Source organism: Engystomops pustulosus, chromosome 10, assembly GCF_040894005.1.
Source record: "Engystomops pustulosus chromosome 10, aEngPut4.maternal, whole genome shotgun sequence".
Classification (NCBI taxonomy): Eukaryota; Metazoa; Chordata; class Amphibia; order Anura; family Leptodactylidae; genus Engystomops; species Engystomops pustulosus.
In genome coordinates, this window is record NC_092420.1 from 94,118,018 (window position 1) to 94,131,917 (window position 13,900).

Genomic DNA, 13,900 nt, shown 5'->3' on the forward strand with positions numbered 1-13,900 from the left:
ACATATACATACTGTACAAACAAACAGAATATACACACATACATGCAGTATACACACACTACATATACAAACTGTACAAACAAACAGAATACACACACATACATGCAGTACCATAAACACCATTGCAACATATACTCATATACACACATACAACAAATGCTGTATGCAATACCATATACAGGCACCTAATACCCGAGATGCCGGGGCCCCCTGACACTGTGGTCCCCATAGCGGCTGCAATGGCTACTACCCCTGTAATTACACCCCTGTCCCTATGAAAAGAGGATAACTGTCTTTGATGGGGCAACCCCAAATTATGATTATCATGGAGATGAATCCCCCTTATCCCATGTGATGGTAAATTCCAGCATCAAACTTTTTGTTGTGATGATGGAGAACATTTATTTTTTTTAATGTTCTTTATAATTTGGAAATTACAGTTTTAGCGGCTGCACTGGGCTATTATCTTGTTATTATAATAGATATCATGAGTTTTTTAGATGATATCATTGGTCGGACCTCAATCTAAAAATCCCCATTATCCTATATTTGCTTATAACCTTCTATGGTACATATTTTGGGGGCGTATTCACTGAAGTGGCCGCTACATTTTTTGTATACTTTGGGCCATCAAGCTCCTCCTTCTTGGCTATGAACCAGCCGCCATTGTTTCATTATATTTGCAGTGAACAATTACTGTGGCTGCACGGAAACAATTAGCAAGAGCAACAAACTCAAAGCAAAACCCAAATGCGCCTCATAAAAATCCCAATCTCTCCTCTTTATGGGATAGTAAAATGTAAACACTTTAATCTAGATTGGAATATTATTCAATTCCTGTTCCTGGGGCGGGTGAGACAGTCACATAATTGGTTGTAGATGCGATGGGCCGGATCTATACATCCTCTTTATGACCCCTGTAACAATGTATATTATTATCTCACACATGTATTCACAGCAGAAGAGGTTACCTGGTAAACAGGATCTTCTACATCTTCTTCCAATATTGTCTGAAGCAAAAGGCAAGCAAAGAGAAAGGAACGGACACAAAGCAAATGAGAATTGCAGCAGTTATGAAAAGCAGGAAAGACAAAGCTGAAAATTTTAGAGATCCATAAACAAACCCTGATGCTACACCCCAAGGAGTTCATTACACTCTAAGGACAAAGCAGGTGCCCATTGCGGTTCCACAATATATGTAAAAGCAGGGGTCATAGCGGTGCCCATTGCTGTACCACAATATATGGAAAAGCAGGGGTCATAGTGGTGCCCATTGCTGTACCACAATATATGGAAAAGCAGGGGTCATAGCGGTGCCCATTGCTGTACCCAATATATGGAAAAGCAGGGGTCATAGCGGTGCCCATTGCTGTACCACAATATATGGAAAAGCAGGGGTCATAGCGGTGCCCATTGCTGTACCACAATATATGGAAAAGCAGGGGTCATAGTGGTGCCCATTGCTGTACCACAATATATGGAAAAGCAGGGGTCATAGTGGTGCCCATTGCTGTACCACAATATATGGAAAAGCAGGGGTCATAGCTGTGCCCATTGCTGTACCACAATATATGGAAGAGCAGGGATCATAGCTGTGCCCATTGCTGTACCACAATATATGGAAGAGCAGGGGTCATAGCGGTGCCCATTGCTGTACCACAATATATGGAAAAGCAGGGGTCATAGTGGTGCCCATTGCTGTACCACAATATATGGAAAAGCAGGGGTCATAGCGGTGCCCATTGCTGTACCACAATATATGGAAGAGCAGGGGTCATAGCGGACCCCATAACTGTACTACAATATATGGAAAAGCAGGGGTCATAGCGGTGCCCATTGCTGTACCACAATATATGGAAAAGCAGGGGTCATAGCGGTGCCCATTACTGTACCGCAATATATGGAAAAGCAGGGGTCACAGCAGGTGCCCATTGCTGTACCACAATATATGGAAAAGCAGGGGTCATAGCGGTGCCCATTGCTGTACCACAATATATGGAAAAGCAGGGGTCATACAGGATCCCATTGCAGTTCCACATTACACTCTATGAGATTGGAGATAAGGACACAGCAGGTGCCCATTGCTGTACCACAATATATGGAAAAGCAGGGGTCATAGCGGTGCCCATTGCTGTACCACTATTTATGGAAAAGCAGGGGTCACAGCGGTGCCCATTGCTGTACCGCAATATATGGAAAAGCAGGGGTCATAGCGGTGCCCATTGCGGTTCCACAATATAGGGATATGCAGGGGTCATACTGGATCCCATTGCGGTTCCACATTACACTCTATGAGATTGGAGATAAGGACACAGCAGGTGCCCATTGCTGTACCACAATATATGGAAAAGCAGGGGTCATAGAGGTGCCCATTGCGGTTCCACAAAACACAAACCTCATGTGATTCTGGTTGGAAACTCACTGATTGTAACATGACAAGGAATAATTCTATGAAATCTGGACTTTGATATAATTTCTGTGTATTAATGGTTAAAAAAGGACACAAATAATAGAGATAGGTTCTTTTTTTTAATCAACGGGAACCTTCAAAACCGATTTGGTCCATGAATAAACTGACTGGTCAGGTTGCGTTGTAGTCGTCCATTTACAAAGGTAGCAGTGCTGATATAATTGGTGGTGTGGGGTTATGAGCCATGATCCAGGACCCTTAAAGGGACACTGAGGGGCATTCTCCAAATATAGGTAGACCTGTACTTTAAATGGTAAACGTCTTGTACATATTTAGCATTGGGAACCAGTAGCTTCAAGTTAATCCTCTGGTTATTGGTTCAATTAGATTATGTGGAAGAGATTTAAAGGGGTTGTCCACTTCCAACAAATAATTGATATGGCTCGAGTAATGAAAAGTTCTACAATTTTCTAATATACTTTCTGTATCAATTTCTTGTCATTTTCAAAATCTCTGCTTCGTATCATTCTATAGGAAGCTTCATTGTTTACTTCCAGTAATACGAATCTGGCCATGGTCTTGTGATGGACGGGCGGGTGCACGAGCCGTTACTATCATCAGTCTCTATGGTGATAACGTCTCGTGCACCCGCCTGTCCATGGACAGATTTCTATCCACTGGAAGGAAACATAGAAGCTTTCTATACAGTGACAGCAAGCAGAGATCTAGAAAATCATGAGGAATTGATATACAGGCAGTCCCAGCGTTAAGTACAAGATAGGGTCCGGAGGTTTGTTCTTAAGTTGAATTTGTATGTAAGTCGAAACTATATATTTTATAATTGTAGATCCAGACAAAAAAAAATTTTGCTCCAGTGACAATTGGAGTTTCAAAATTTTTTGCTGTAATTGGACCAAGGATTATCAATAAAGCTTCATTACAGACACCTTACAGCTGATCATTGCAGTCTGGGACTATAGTAACATCCAGAGAGGTCACCAGAGGTCATAGTGGGCAGAGGGGTCCGTCTGTAACTATGGGTTGTCTGTAAGTCGGGTGTCCTTAAGTAGGGGACTGCCTATATAATGTTCCAATATACTTTCTGCAACTTTTCATTACTCAAACTATAGCAATTGTTTGCTGAAAGTGGACGACCCCTTTAAGGGGTTTCCAGTTCAGATGAATCTTGTCACATGTGAATAGCAACTGCAAAACTTCTTACAGTGGAAACACCCAACCATTTAGGGCCCCGGGAGCCCCAAACAATCAGCTTTAGCTTCTATTAGAGAATGAGAAAACACGGATAACGTACAATATCCTGCAGGAAAATATTGTAGTGACAAACCCAACTCTGCTGCACGGGCTCCTGTCACTGCTGGAACTGTCCTATCTGCAAGAAGCTACAGTAGCGGTGTGTATGGGATGAGCCCCTCCTCCATGCTATGCGCGGTACCTGATATACGGCCTGTTCACACTGTTTATCTTTTTGTGCTTTCTTCTCCATTTCCTCTCTTTGTTTCAGTTCGTAGATGAGCTGGAATAAATCTCGCAGGTCCAGGATCACCGGCTCGGCCTGAAATTGAAGGACGACACTGGAAATGAGTTTTTTCGGACTCCATGTATCCTGTCCCTGACAGCGGCGACAACAGAATGTTTCCGAAATAACGTCTGACGCTCAGCTACGGCGGACGCTCGCTGAAGTCACCCGAAAATGTCACCTGAGGCGGAGGTTATTCATAGGGGGGGGGGAGATGATGGATCCGTCCTGCAGACGCTGCGCCTCATGTTTAGAGATGGGGGCGATAAGATGCGGAGCTGATACATACGCAGGAGAGACGCTCACTGCGCCAATCTCAGCACCCCCGACCCCCCGCACCCTCTACCAGACACTGATAAATGACATGGATGTAGCAGGAATCAAACACAAGGGATCATGGGAAGTCAATGGACCTCATCATATTCTACTGAGGAAGAGGCCACATTGTATCCGAGGATCGGGGTGTAACGCTCTGCAGACACCGGAGCAGAATGTGATGTGCAATAATGGGACTAAACATCCCCTTTAACAATCCCCTTTAACAATGTATCACATGGGGGGTCATTCATTCACATGGCAGAGGGGGACTGATACTTAGGAGGAGGATCTCCAACTGGGACCTGGGAACATAGAAATGGTATCATTGTTACAATCTGACTATAAATGTAACTGAAATTGTAGCTTCTCCCTGTGCAGTGTCCTCACACTGCTGTGCTCTGTGCACTCTGCACTGAACTGCTCACAGCACCTCCCTGTTCTCTGTGTAAGAGCTGTAACAGGATTTTGGAAAGATACTAGAGTCTGGGGCTGTGGAGCAGCTCACTGCCCAGAGCACAGCAGTGTGAGGACAGCAATGTGAGGACAGCAGCGTGAGGACAGCAGCGTGAGGACAGCAGCGTGAGGACAGCAGCGTGAGGACAGCAGCGTGAGGACAGCAGCGTGAGGACAGCAGCGTGAGGACAGCAGTGTGAGGACAGCAGCGTGAGGACAGCAGCGAGAGGACAGCAGCGTGAGGACAGCAGCGTGAGGACAGCAGCGAGAGGACAGCAGCGTGAGGACAGCAGCGTGAGGACAGCAGCGAGAGGACAGCAGCGTGAGGACAGCAGCGTGAGGACAGCAGCGTGAGGACAGCAGCGAGAGGACAGCAGCGTGAGGACAGCAGCGTGAGGACAGCAGCGTGAGGACAGCAGTGTGAGGACAGCAGTGAGAGGACAGCAGTGTGAGGACAGCAGTGTGAGCACAGCAGTGTGAGCACAGCAGTGTGAGCACAGCAGTGTGAGGACAGCAGCGTGAGGACAGCAGCGTGAGGACAGCAGCGTGAGGACAGCAGCGTGAGGACAGCAGTGTGAGCACAGCAGTGTGAGGTCAGCAGTGTGAGGACAGCAGTGTGAGGACAGCAGTGTGAGCACAGCAGTGTGAGCACAGCAGTGTGAGGACAGCAGTGTGAGGACACCCTCAAAGTGTAAGTGTAAGATGGAAGCAGAATCTTCGACACACGACTGGTGGACGCACTCACCGCCTGCGCAGTTTTTATTGCCACAAATCTGTGGTTTCCCTCCTTCCCGCAGACGTATCCGAACGCCCGGTGGTCTGTGATGTCCTTGGCGATGTAGGAGATTTCATGGACGGCGTGGTGATGGTGGAGAACCTGCAAGAAGAGGAGAAGATCCGGAACTCAGACTTCAATGTATTATCCTGGTTACAAATAGTTAACTTTGGGATTCACAAAGGAAAATCCGGAAAAATTTCCTTCACTCATAACTGCAGTAAAGGCAAAATCCAGAGGCAGTGGTGTAACTAGAATCTGACGGGCCCCAGTGCAAAGTCTGTGCCGGGCCCCCGAATATAATCTATGGTTTATAGTAACAGTCTTCTCATATGGGAAAGTGACACCATAAGGGCCCCCTAAATCTCTTGGGCCCGGGGGCGATCGGAACCTCTGCACTCCCTAAAGTTATGCCCCTGTTTAGAGGGAATTTCGATGTCGGGATGTGAGGATCTGTGACAACGTAACTGGTTCCCTGGTTACAATCCCTACATCTGCGTCACCAGGACGTTATAGAGGACGACAGCAGTGACCGGATGTGCTGGACACAGGGTTCATGTACTGCTCATCATCCAGGGGATGGGGACCTTGAGAGATTCATAATACACACAGTGATATCACAGTACAGGAATAATACACACAGTGATGTCACAGTACAGAGATAATACACACAGTGATGTCACAGTACAGAGATAATACACACAGTGATGTCACAGTACAGGGATAATACACACAGCGATGTCACAGTACAGGGATAATACTCACAGCGATGTCACAGTACAGGGATAATACACACAGTGATGTCACAGTACAGGGATAATACACACAGCGATGTCACAGTACAGGGATAATACTCACAGCGATGTCACAGTACAGGGATAATACACACAGTGATGTCACAGTACAGAGATAATACACACAGTGATGTCACAGTACAGGGATAATACACACAGCGATGTCACAGTACAGGGATAATACTCACAGCGATGTCACAGTACAGGGATAATACACACAGTGATGTCACAGTACAGAGATAATACACACAGTGATGTCACAGTACAGGGATAATACACACAGCGATGTCACAGTACAGGGATAATACACACAGTGATGTCACAGTACAGGGATAATACACACAGCGATGTCACAGTACAGGGATAATACACACAGTGATGTCACAGTACAGATATAATACACACAGTGATGTCACAGTACAGGGATAATACACACAGTGATGTCACAGTACAGGGATAATACACACAGCGATGTCACAGTACAGAGATCATACACACAGTGATGCCACAGTACAGGGATAATACACACAGTGATGTCACAGTACAGAGATAATACACACAGTGATGTCACAGTACAGGGGATAATACACACAGTGATGTCACAGTACAGGGAGAATACACACAGTGATGTCACAGTACAAGGATAATACACACAGTGATGTCACAGTACAGAGATAATACACACAGTGATGTCACAGTACAGAGATAATACACACAGTGATGTCACAGTACAGGGATAATACACACAGTGATGTCACACTACAGGGATAATACACACAGTGATGTCACAGTACAGGGATAATACACACAGTGATGTCACAGTACAGGGATAATACACACAGTGATGTCACACTACAGGGATAATACACACAGTGATGTCACAGTACAGAAATAATACACACAGTGATGTCACACTACAGGGATAATACACACAGTGATGTCACAGTACAGAGATAATACACACAGTGATGTCACACTACAGGGATAATACACACAGTGATGTCACAGTACAGGGATAGTACACACAGTGATGTCACAGCACAGGGATAGTACACACAGTGATGTCACACTACAGGGATAATACACACAGTGATGTCACAGTACAGGGATAATACACACAGTGATGTCACACTACAGGGATAATACACACAGTGATGTCACAGTACAGGGATAATACACACAGTGATGTCACAGTACAGGGATAATACACACAGCGATGTCACAGTACGGGGATAATACACACAGCGATGTCACAGTACGGGGATAATACACACAGTGATGTCACAGTACGGGGATAGTACACACAGTGATGTCACAGCACAGGGATAGTACACACAGTGATGTCACACTACAGGGATAATACACACAGTGATGTCACAGTACAGGGATAATACACACAGTGATGTCACAGTACAGGGATAATACACACAGTGATGTCACAGTACAGGGATAATACACACAGTGATGTCACAGTACAGGGATAATACACACAGTGATGTCACAGTACAGGGATAGTACACACAGTGATGTCACACTACAGGGATAATACACACAGTGATGTCACAGTACAGGGATAATACACACAGTGATGTCACAGTACAGAGATAATACTCACAGCGATGTCACAGTACAGGGATAATACACACAGCGATGTCACAGTACAGGGATAGTACACACAGTGATGTCACAGCACAGGGATAGTACACACAGTGATGTCACACTACAGGGATAATACACACAGTGATGTCACAGTACAGGGATAATACACACAGTGATGTCACACTACAGGGATAATACACACAGTGATGTCACAGTACAGGGATAATACACACAGTGATGTCACAGTACAGGGATAGTACACACAGTGATGTCACACTACAGGGATAATACACACAGTGATGTCACAGTACAGGGATAATACACACAGTGATGTCACAGTACAGGGATAATACACACAGTGATGTCACAGTACAGGGATAATACACACAGTGATGTCACAGTACAGGGATAATACACACAGTGATGTCACAGTACATGATAATACACACAGTGATGTCACAGTACAGGGATATTACACACAGTGATGTCACAGTACAGGGATAATACACACAGCGATGTCACAGTACAGGGATAATACACACAGTGATGTCACAGTACAGGGATAATACACACAGTGATGTCACAGTACAGGGATAATACACACAGTGATGTCACAGTACAGAGATAATACACACAGTGATGTCATAGTACAAGGATAATGCACACAGTGATGTCATAGTACAAGGATAATACACACAGTGATGTCACAGTACAGAGATAATACACACAGTGATGTCATAGTACAAGGATAATGCACACAGTGATGTCACAGTACAGAGATAATACACACAGTGATGTCATAGTACAAGGATAATACACACAGTGATGTCACAGTACAGAGATAATACACACAGTGATGTCATAGTACAAGGATAATACACACAGTGATGTCACAGTACAGAGATAATACACACAGTGATGTCACAGTACAGGGATAATACACACAGTGATGTCACAGTACAGAGATAATACACACAGTGATGTCACAGTACAGGGATAATACACACAGTGATGTCACAGTACAGAGATAATACACACAGTGATGTCACAGTACAGGGATAATACACACAGCGATGTCACAGTACAGGGATAATACACACAGTGATGTCACAGTACAGGGATAATACACACAGTGATGTCACAGTACAGGGATAATACACACAGTGATGTCACAGTACAGGGATAATACACACAGTGATGTCACAGTACAGAGATAATACACACAGTGATGTCACAGTACAGAGATAATACACACAGTGATGTCATAGTACAGGGATAATACACACAGTGATGTCACAGTACAGGGATAATACACATAGTGATGTCACAGTACAGAGATAATACACACAGTGATATCACAGTACAGGATAATACACACAGTGATGTCACAGTACAGGATAATACACATAGTGATGTCACAGTACAGGGATAATACACACAGTGATGTCACAGTACAGGGATAATACACACAGTGATGTCACAGTACAGGGATAATACACACAGTGATGTCACAGTACAGGGATAATACACACAGTGATGTCACAGTACAGAGACAATACACACAGTGATGTCACAGTACAGGGATAATACACACAGTGATGTCACAGTACAGGGATAATACACACAGTGATGTCACAGTACAGAGATAATACACACAGTGATGTCACAGTACAGGGATAATACACACAGTGATGTCACAGTACAGGGATAATACACACAGTGATGTCACAGTACACAGATAATACACACAGTGATGTCACAGTACAGGGATAATACACACAGTGATGTCACAGTACACAGATAATACACACAGTGATGTCACAGTACACAGATAATACACACAGTGATGTCACAGGAGAGGATTTGGGATATTCTGGATACAGCCATGTATCTTTTTGCTCTGGTAAAACTTTCTCTGATTTCTCCATATATAAAATGACTCTGATTCCAGTCGCCACACAAGTCGCTTCGTGTCGGTGGATGAAGTTTCGGCGCTTGTTCCGGTATAACGTGATATTTACCGCCGGCAATTGATCGTTATAAGAGGAAATGTCATCACCGCAGCAGAATGTTAATTATTCCACAGAAATGTGTCCCTGTCATCCATGAGCTGAGACAAGGCGCCAACACAAGCGGGCTCTACAGGTCGGCACTAACCCTGGGTATAAGGTAATTACCACAGTGAGGCACCGCATGCCTCGCGCCTCAGCGAGGAAACAGAAGTGAGAATTGAAACTGAAACAATGAAAGATCAATTATCATTCATGTAATAATCTACAGCATCTTTACTGCGTGTATCCTGCAATCAGCCCCTTATATCTCTGCCCGACCCCCGGGGATATGCACATATAGACCATGCGGGGGGCACAGCGAGGGGGTCCCTGCACATATAGACCATGCGGGGGGCACAGCGAGGGGGTCCCTGCACATATAGACCATGCGGGGGGCACAGCGAGGGGGTCCCTGCACATATAGACCATGCGGGGGGCACAGCGAGGGGGTCCCTGCACATATAGACCATGCGGGGGGCACAGCGAGGGGGTCCCTGCACATATAGACCATGCGGGGGGCACAGCGAGGGGGTCCCTGCACATATAGACCATGCGGGGGGCACAGCGAGGGGGTCCCTGCACATATAGACCATGTGGGGGGCACAGAAAGGGGGTCCCTGCACATATAGACCATGCGGGGGGCACAGCGAGGGGGTCCCTGCACTTATAGACCATGCGGGGGGCACAGCGAGGGGGTCCCTGCACATATAGACCATGCGGGGGGCACAGCGAGGGGGTCCCTGCACATATAGACCATGCAGGGGGCACAGCGAGGGGGTCCCTGCACATATAGACCATGCGGGGGGCACAGCGAGGGGGTCCCTGCACATATAGACCATGCGGGGGGCACAGCGAGGGGGTCCCTGCACATATAGACCATGCGGGGGGCACAGCGAGGGGGTCCCTGCACATATAGACCATGCGGGGGGGACACAGCGAGGGGGTCCCTGCACATATAGACCATGCAGGGGGGACACAGTGAGGGGGTCCCTGCACATTTAGACCAAGGAGGGGGATACAGCGAGGGGGTCCCTGCACATAGAGACCATGCGGGGGGGACACAGCGAGGGGGTCCCTGCACATATAGACCATGCGGGGGGCACAGCGAGGGGGTCCTTGCACATATAGTCCATGCGGGGGGCACAGCGAGGGGGTCCCTGCACATATAAACCATGCGGGGGGCACAGCGAGGGGGTCCCTGCACATATAGACCATGCGGGGGGCACAGCGAGGGGGTCCCTGCACATATAGTCCATGCAGGGGGGACACAGCGAGGGGGTCCCTGCACATTTAGACCAAGGAGGGGGATACAGCGAGGGGGTCCCTGCACATAGAGACCATGCGGGGGAAACATACAGGTCTATATAACACATAGGACACATATAATGAGCACCTGATGACATCACAAGGCGCTGCCCATTTGGTTCCTCCCACCCAGAAATAATCCGGTCCCTGGAGTCCACATTATTCTGCAGCCGCAATTATCCTGACCCGATTCCGGAGCCCCCCATGACCCGGCTCACACCCCTGCAACTGGGAAACCGCTAAATATTGTATGGAGACGTCTGTGCTGCCTCCGCTAAATGCTGCAGATTATCCGCCATCACTGCGCTATGACGCACTAAGAACGCCACGGTGGTACATCCACACGTATCTAAGCTCATCTACTGATCAGGGCCCTGAGAAATCTGAGTGTTAACCAATAAGGGAGCTGCAGGATCAGCCAACCACGCCCTGGTGACAAATTACTCACTTTTATGCAGATCTCTGCTTGCTGTCAGTGAATTACAATATTCTCATTTACAGACCTAAAACCTGTCACTAAACGCTTGCCATATGATCACATTTATCCCGGCAGAGTATTTCTATTATCCTGTGATGATGTGAATGAGGACAGGGAATGTGCCAAGGTGCCAGGGTGCTCCTTACATCACAAAGCACCGCGGCCATTACAATCCTGCAGACAGGACAGATCAGCAGCTGCGCCTGTCATACCCGCTGCGGCCTGTGGGGGGCAGTACATGCAGGTGTCTAGGTGCCTGCACAGGAGCTTTTCCAGTAATAATATTACTAGAATGAGGGATAACGCAGACCCTTGTAGAGGAGCAGTGAGTTATGACGACCACGTCTGACCCCCCCCCCCCCGGCTGTAAGCGCCCCCCCAACTCACATCCATCTGCCATCAGCCACTTTACCTGTCACTATCCGGTGAGGGATAATCATCCCCCCCCCGGGGCTGGGAACAGGAACATTAACCCGGGGCCATGGGAAACCATAACCAGAACTGCTGGAATAATCTAAGAGGAGCAGAAGCAGCTGCTCGGGGGTCCTGGGAGGAGGGGGCTGCCTCATAACCATGAGGTGCACCTCACAGGGAGAAGAAGGGGGCCCAGAGGTCAGACCCCAGTACTGCAGCCCCTTCATTCCCAGGATCTGTGGGGATCCTACAAATCAATTCCTCACTTTTATCCAGATCTCTGCTTGCTGTCAGTGAATTACAATATTCTGATTTATAACAAGAGGCTGAAAATCCTCTACAGACCAAAAACCTGTCACTTTTACCTAAACATTTGCCATATGATGTCATCACTGCAACCCACAGCACCAGCATGATGATGTCATCACTACAACCCACAGCATCCGCATGATGATGTCACCACTGCAACCCACAGCACCCGCATGATGATGTCATCACTATAACCCACAGCACCCGCATGATGATGTCATCACTATAACCCACAGCACCCGCATGATGATGTCATCACTACAACCCACAGCATCCGCATGATGATGTCACCACTGCAACCCACAGCACCCGCATGATGATGTCATCACTATAACCCACAGCACCCGCATGATGATGTCATCACTACAACCCACAGCACCCGCATGATGATGTCATCACTATAACCCACAGCACCCGCATGATGATGTCATCACTATAACCCACAGCACCCGCATGATGATGTCATCACTACAACCCACAGCACCTGCATGATGATGTCATCACTATAACCCACAGCACCCGCATGATGATGTCATCACTACAACCCACAGCACCAGCATGATGATGTCATCACTACAACCCACAGCACCCGCATGATGATGTCATCACTATAACCCACAGCACCCGCATGATGATGTCATCACTACAAACCACAGCACCTTCATGATGATGTCATCACTATAACCCACAGCACCCGCATGATGATGTCATCACTACAACCCACAGCACCAGCATGATGATGTCATCACTACAACCCACAGCACCCGCATGATGATGTCATCACTACAACCCACAGCACCTTCATGATGATGTCATCACTACAACCCACAGCACCAGCATGATGATGTCATCACTACAACCCACAGCACCAGCATGATGATGTCATCACTACAACCCACAGCACCTTCATGATGATGTCATCACTACAACCCACAGCACCAGCATGATGATGTCATCACTACAACCCACAGCACCTTCATGATGATGTCATCACTACAACCCACAGCACCAGCATGATGATGTCATCACTGCAACCCACAGCACCTTCATGATGATGTCATCACTACAGCCCACAGCACCAGCATGATGATGTCATCACTGCAACTCACAGCTCCTGCATGATGATGTCATGATTACAACCCACAGCACCTGCATGATGTCATCACTACAAGCCACAGCACAAATATATCACAGTCTTTTTGCAAACCCTACTAAAATCTGGTAAAAGTTGGCATTGCCGCTGGTGATGGATATGGGACTAAATGTCTAATATTTACCAATGAGAAGTTGATAAATATGAACTAATATGATCTTCATCCGCAGCTCGCAATCACAACTATGACTTTAACTCCCTGTATCTGTGGTTCTGTAGCACCCAGAATCCCAAGGCTGTTTATCTTATCTTTAAAATGACACCAGCAGTATGTCTCTAGGTACAGAACCAAAGACGCTTCTTC

General features: G+C 46.9%; 1 protein-coding gene across 12 annotated transcripts in view; it reads right to left on the reverse strand.

The window, feature by feature from the left end:
* Window positions 1-13,900, reverse strand: part of DAB1 (DAB adaptor protein 1) — a 507,503-nt gene that overhangs the window by 46,149 nt on the left and 447,454 nt on the right. For 9 of the 12 annotated variants that reach the window (XM_072128817.1, XM_072128815.1, XM_072128814.1 and 6 more), the window contains 3 exons: window positions 5,464-5,595; window positions 3,864-3,983; window positions 972-1,010 (listed from right to left, as the gene is read on the reverse strand). In XM_072128817.1, the coding sequence (XP_071984918.1) occupies window positions 972-1,010; window positions 3,864-3,983; window positions 5,464-5,595 (291 nt within the window). The remainder of the gene's footprint in view (window positions 1-971; window positions 1,011-3,863; window positions 3,984-5,463; window positions 5,596-13,900) is intronic. The other 3 variants (XM_072128821.1, XM_072128824.1, XM_072128825.1) reach the window with 1 other exon arrangement.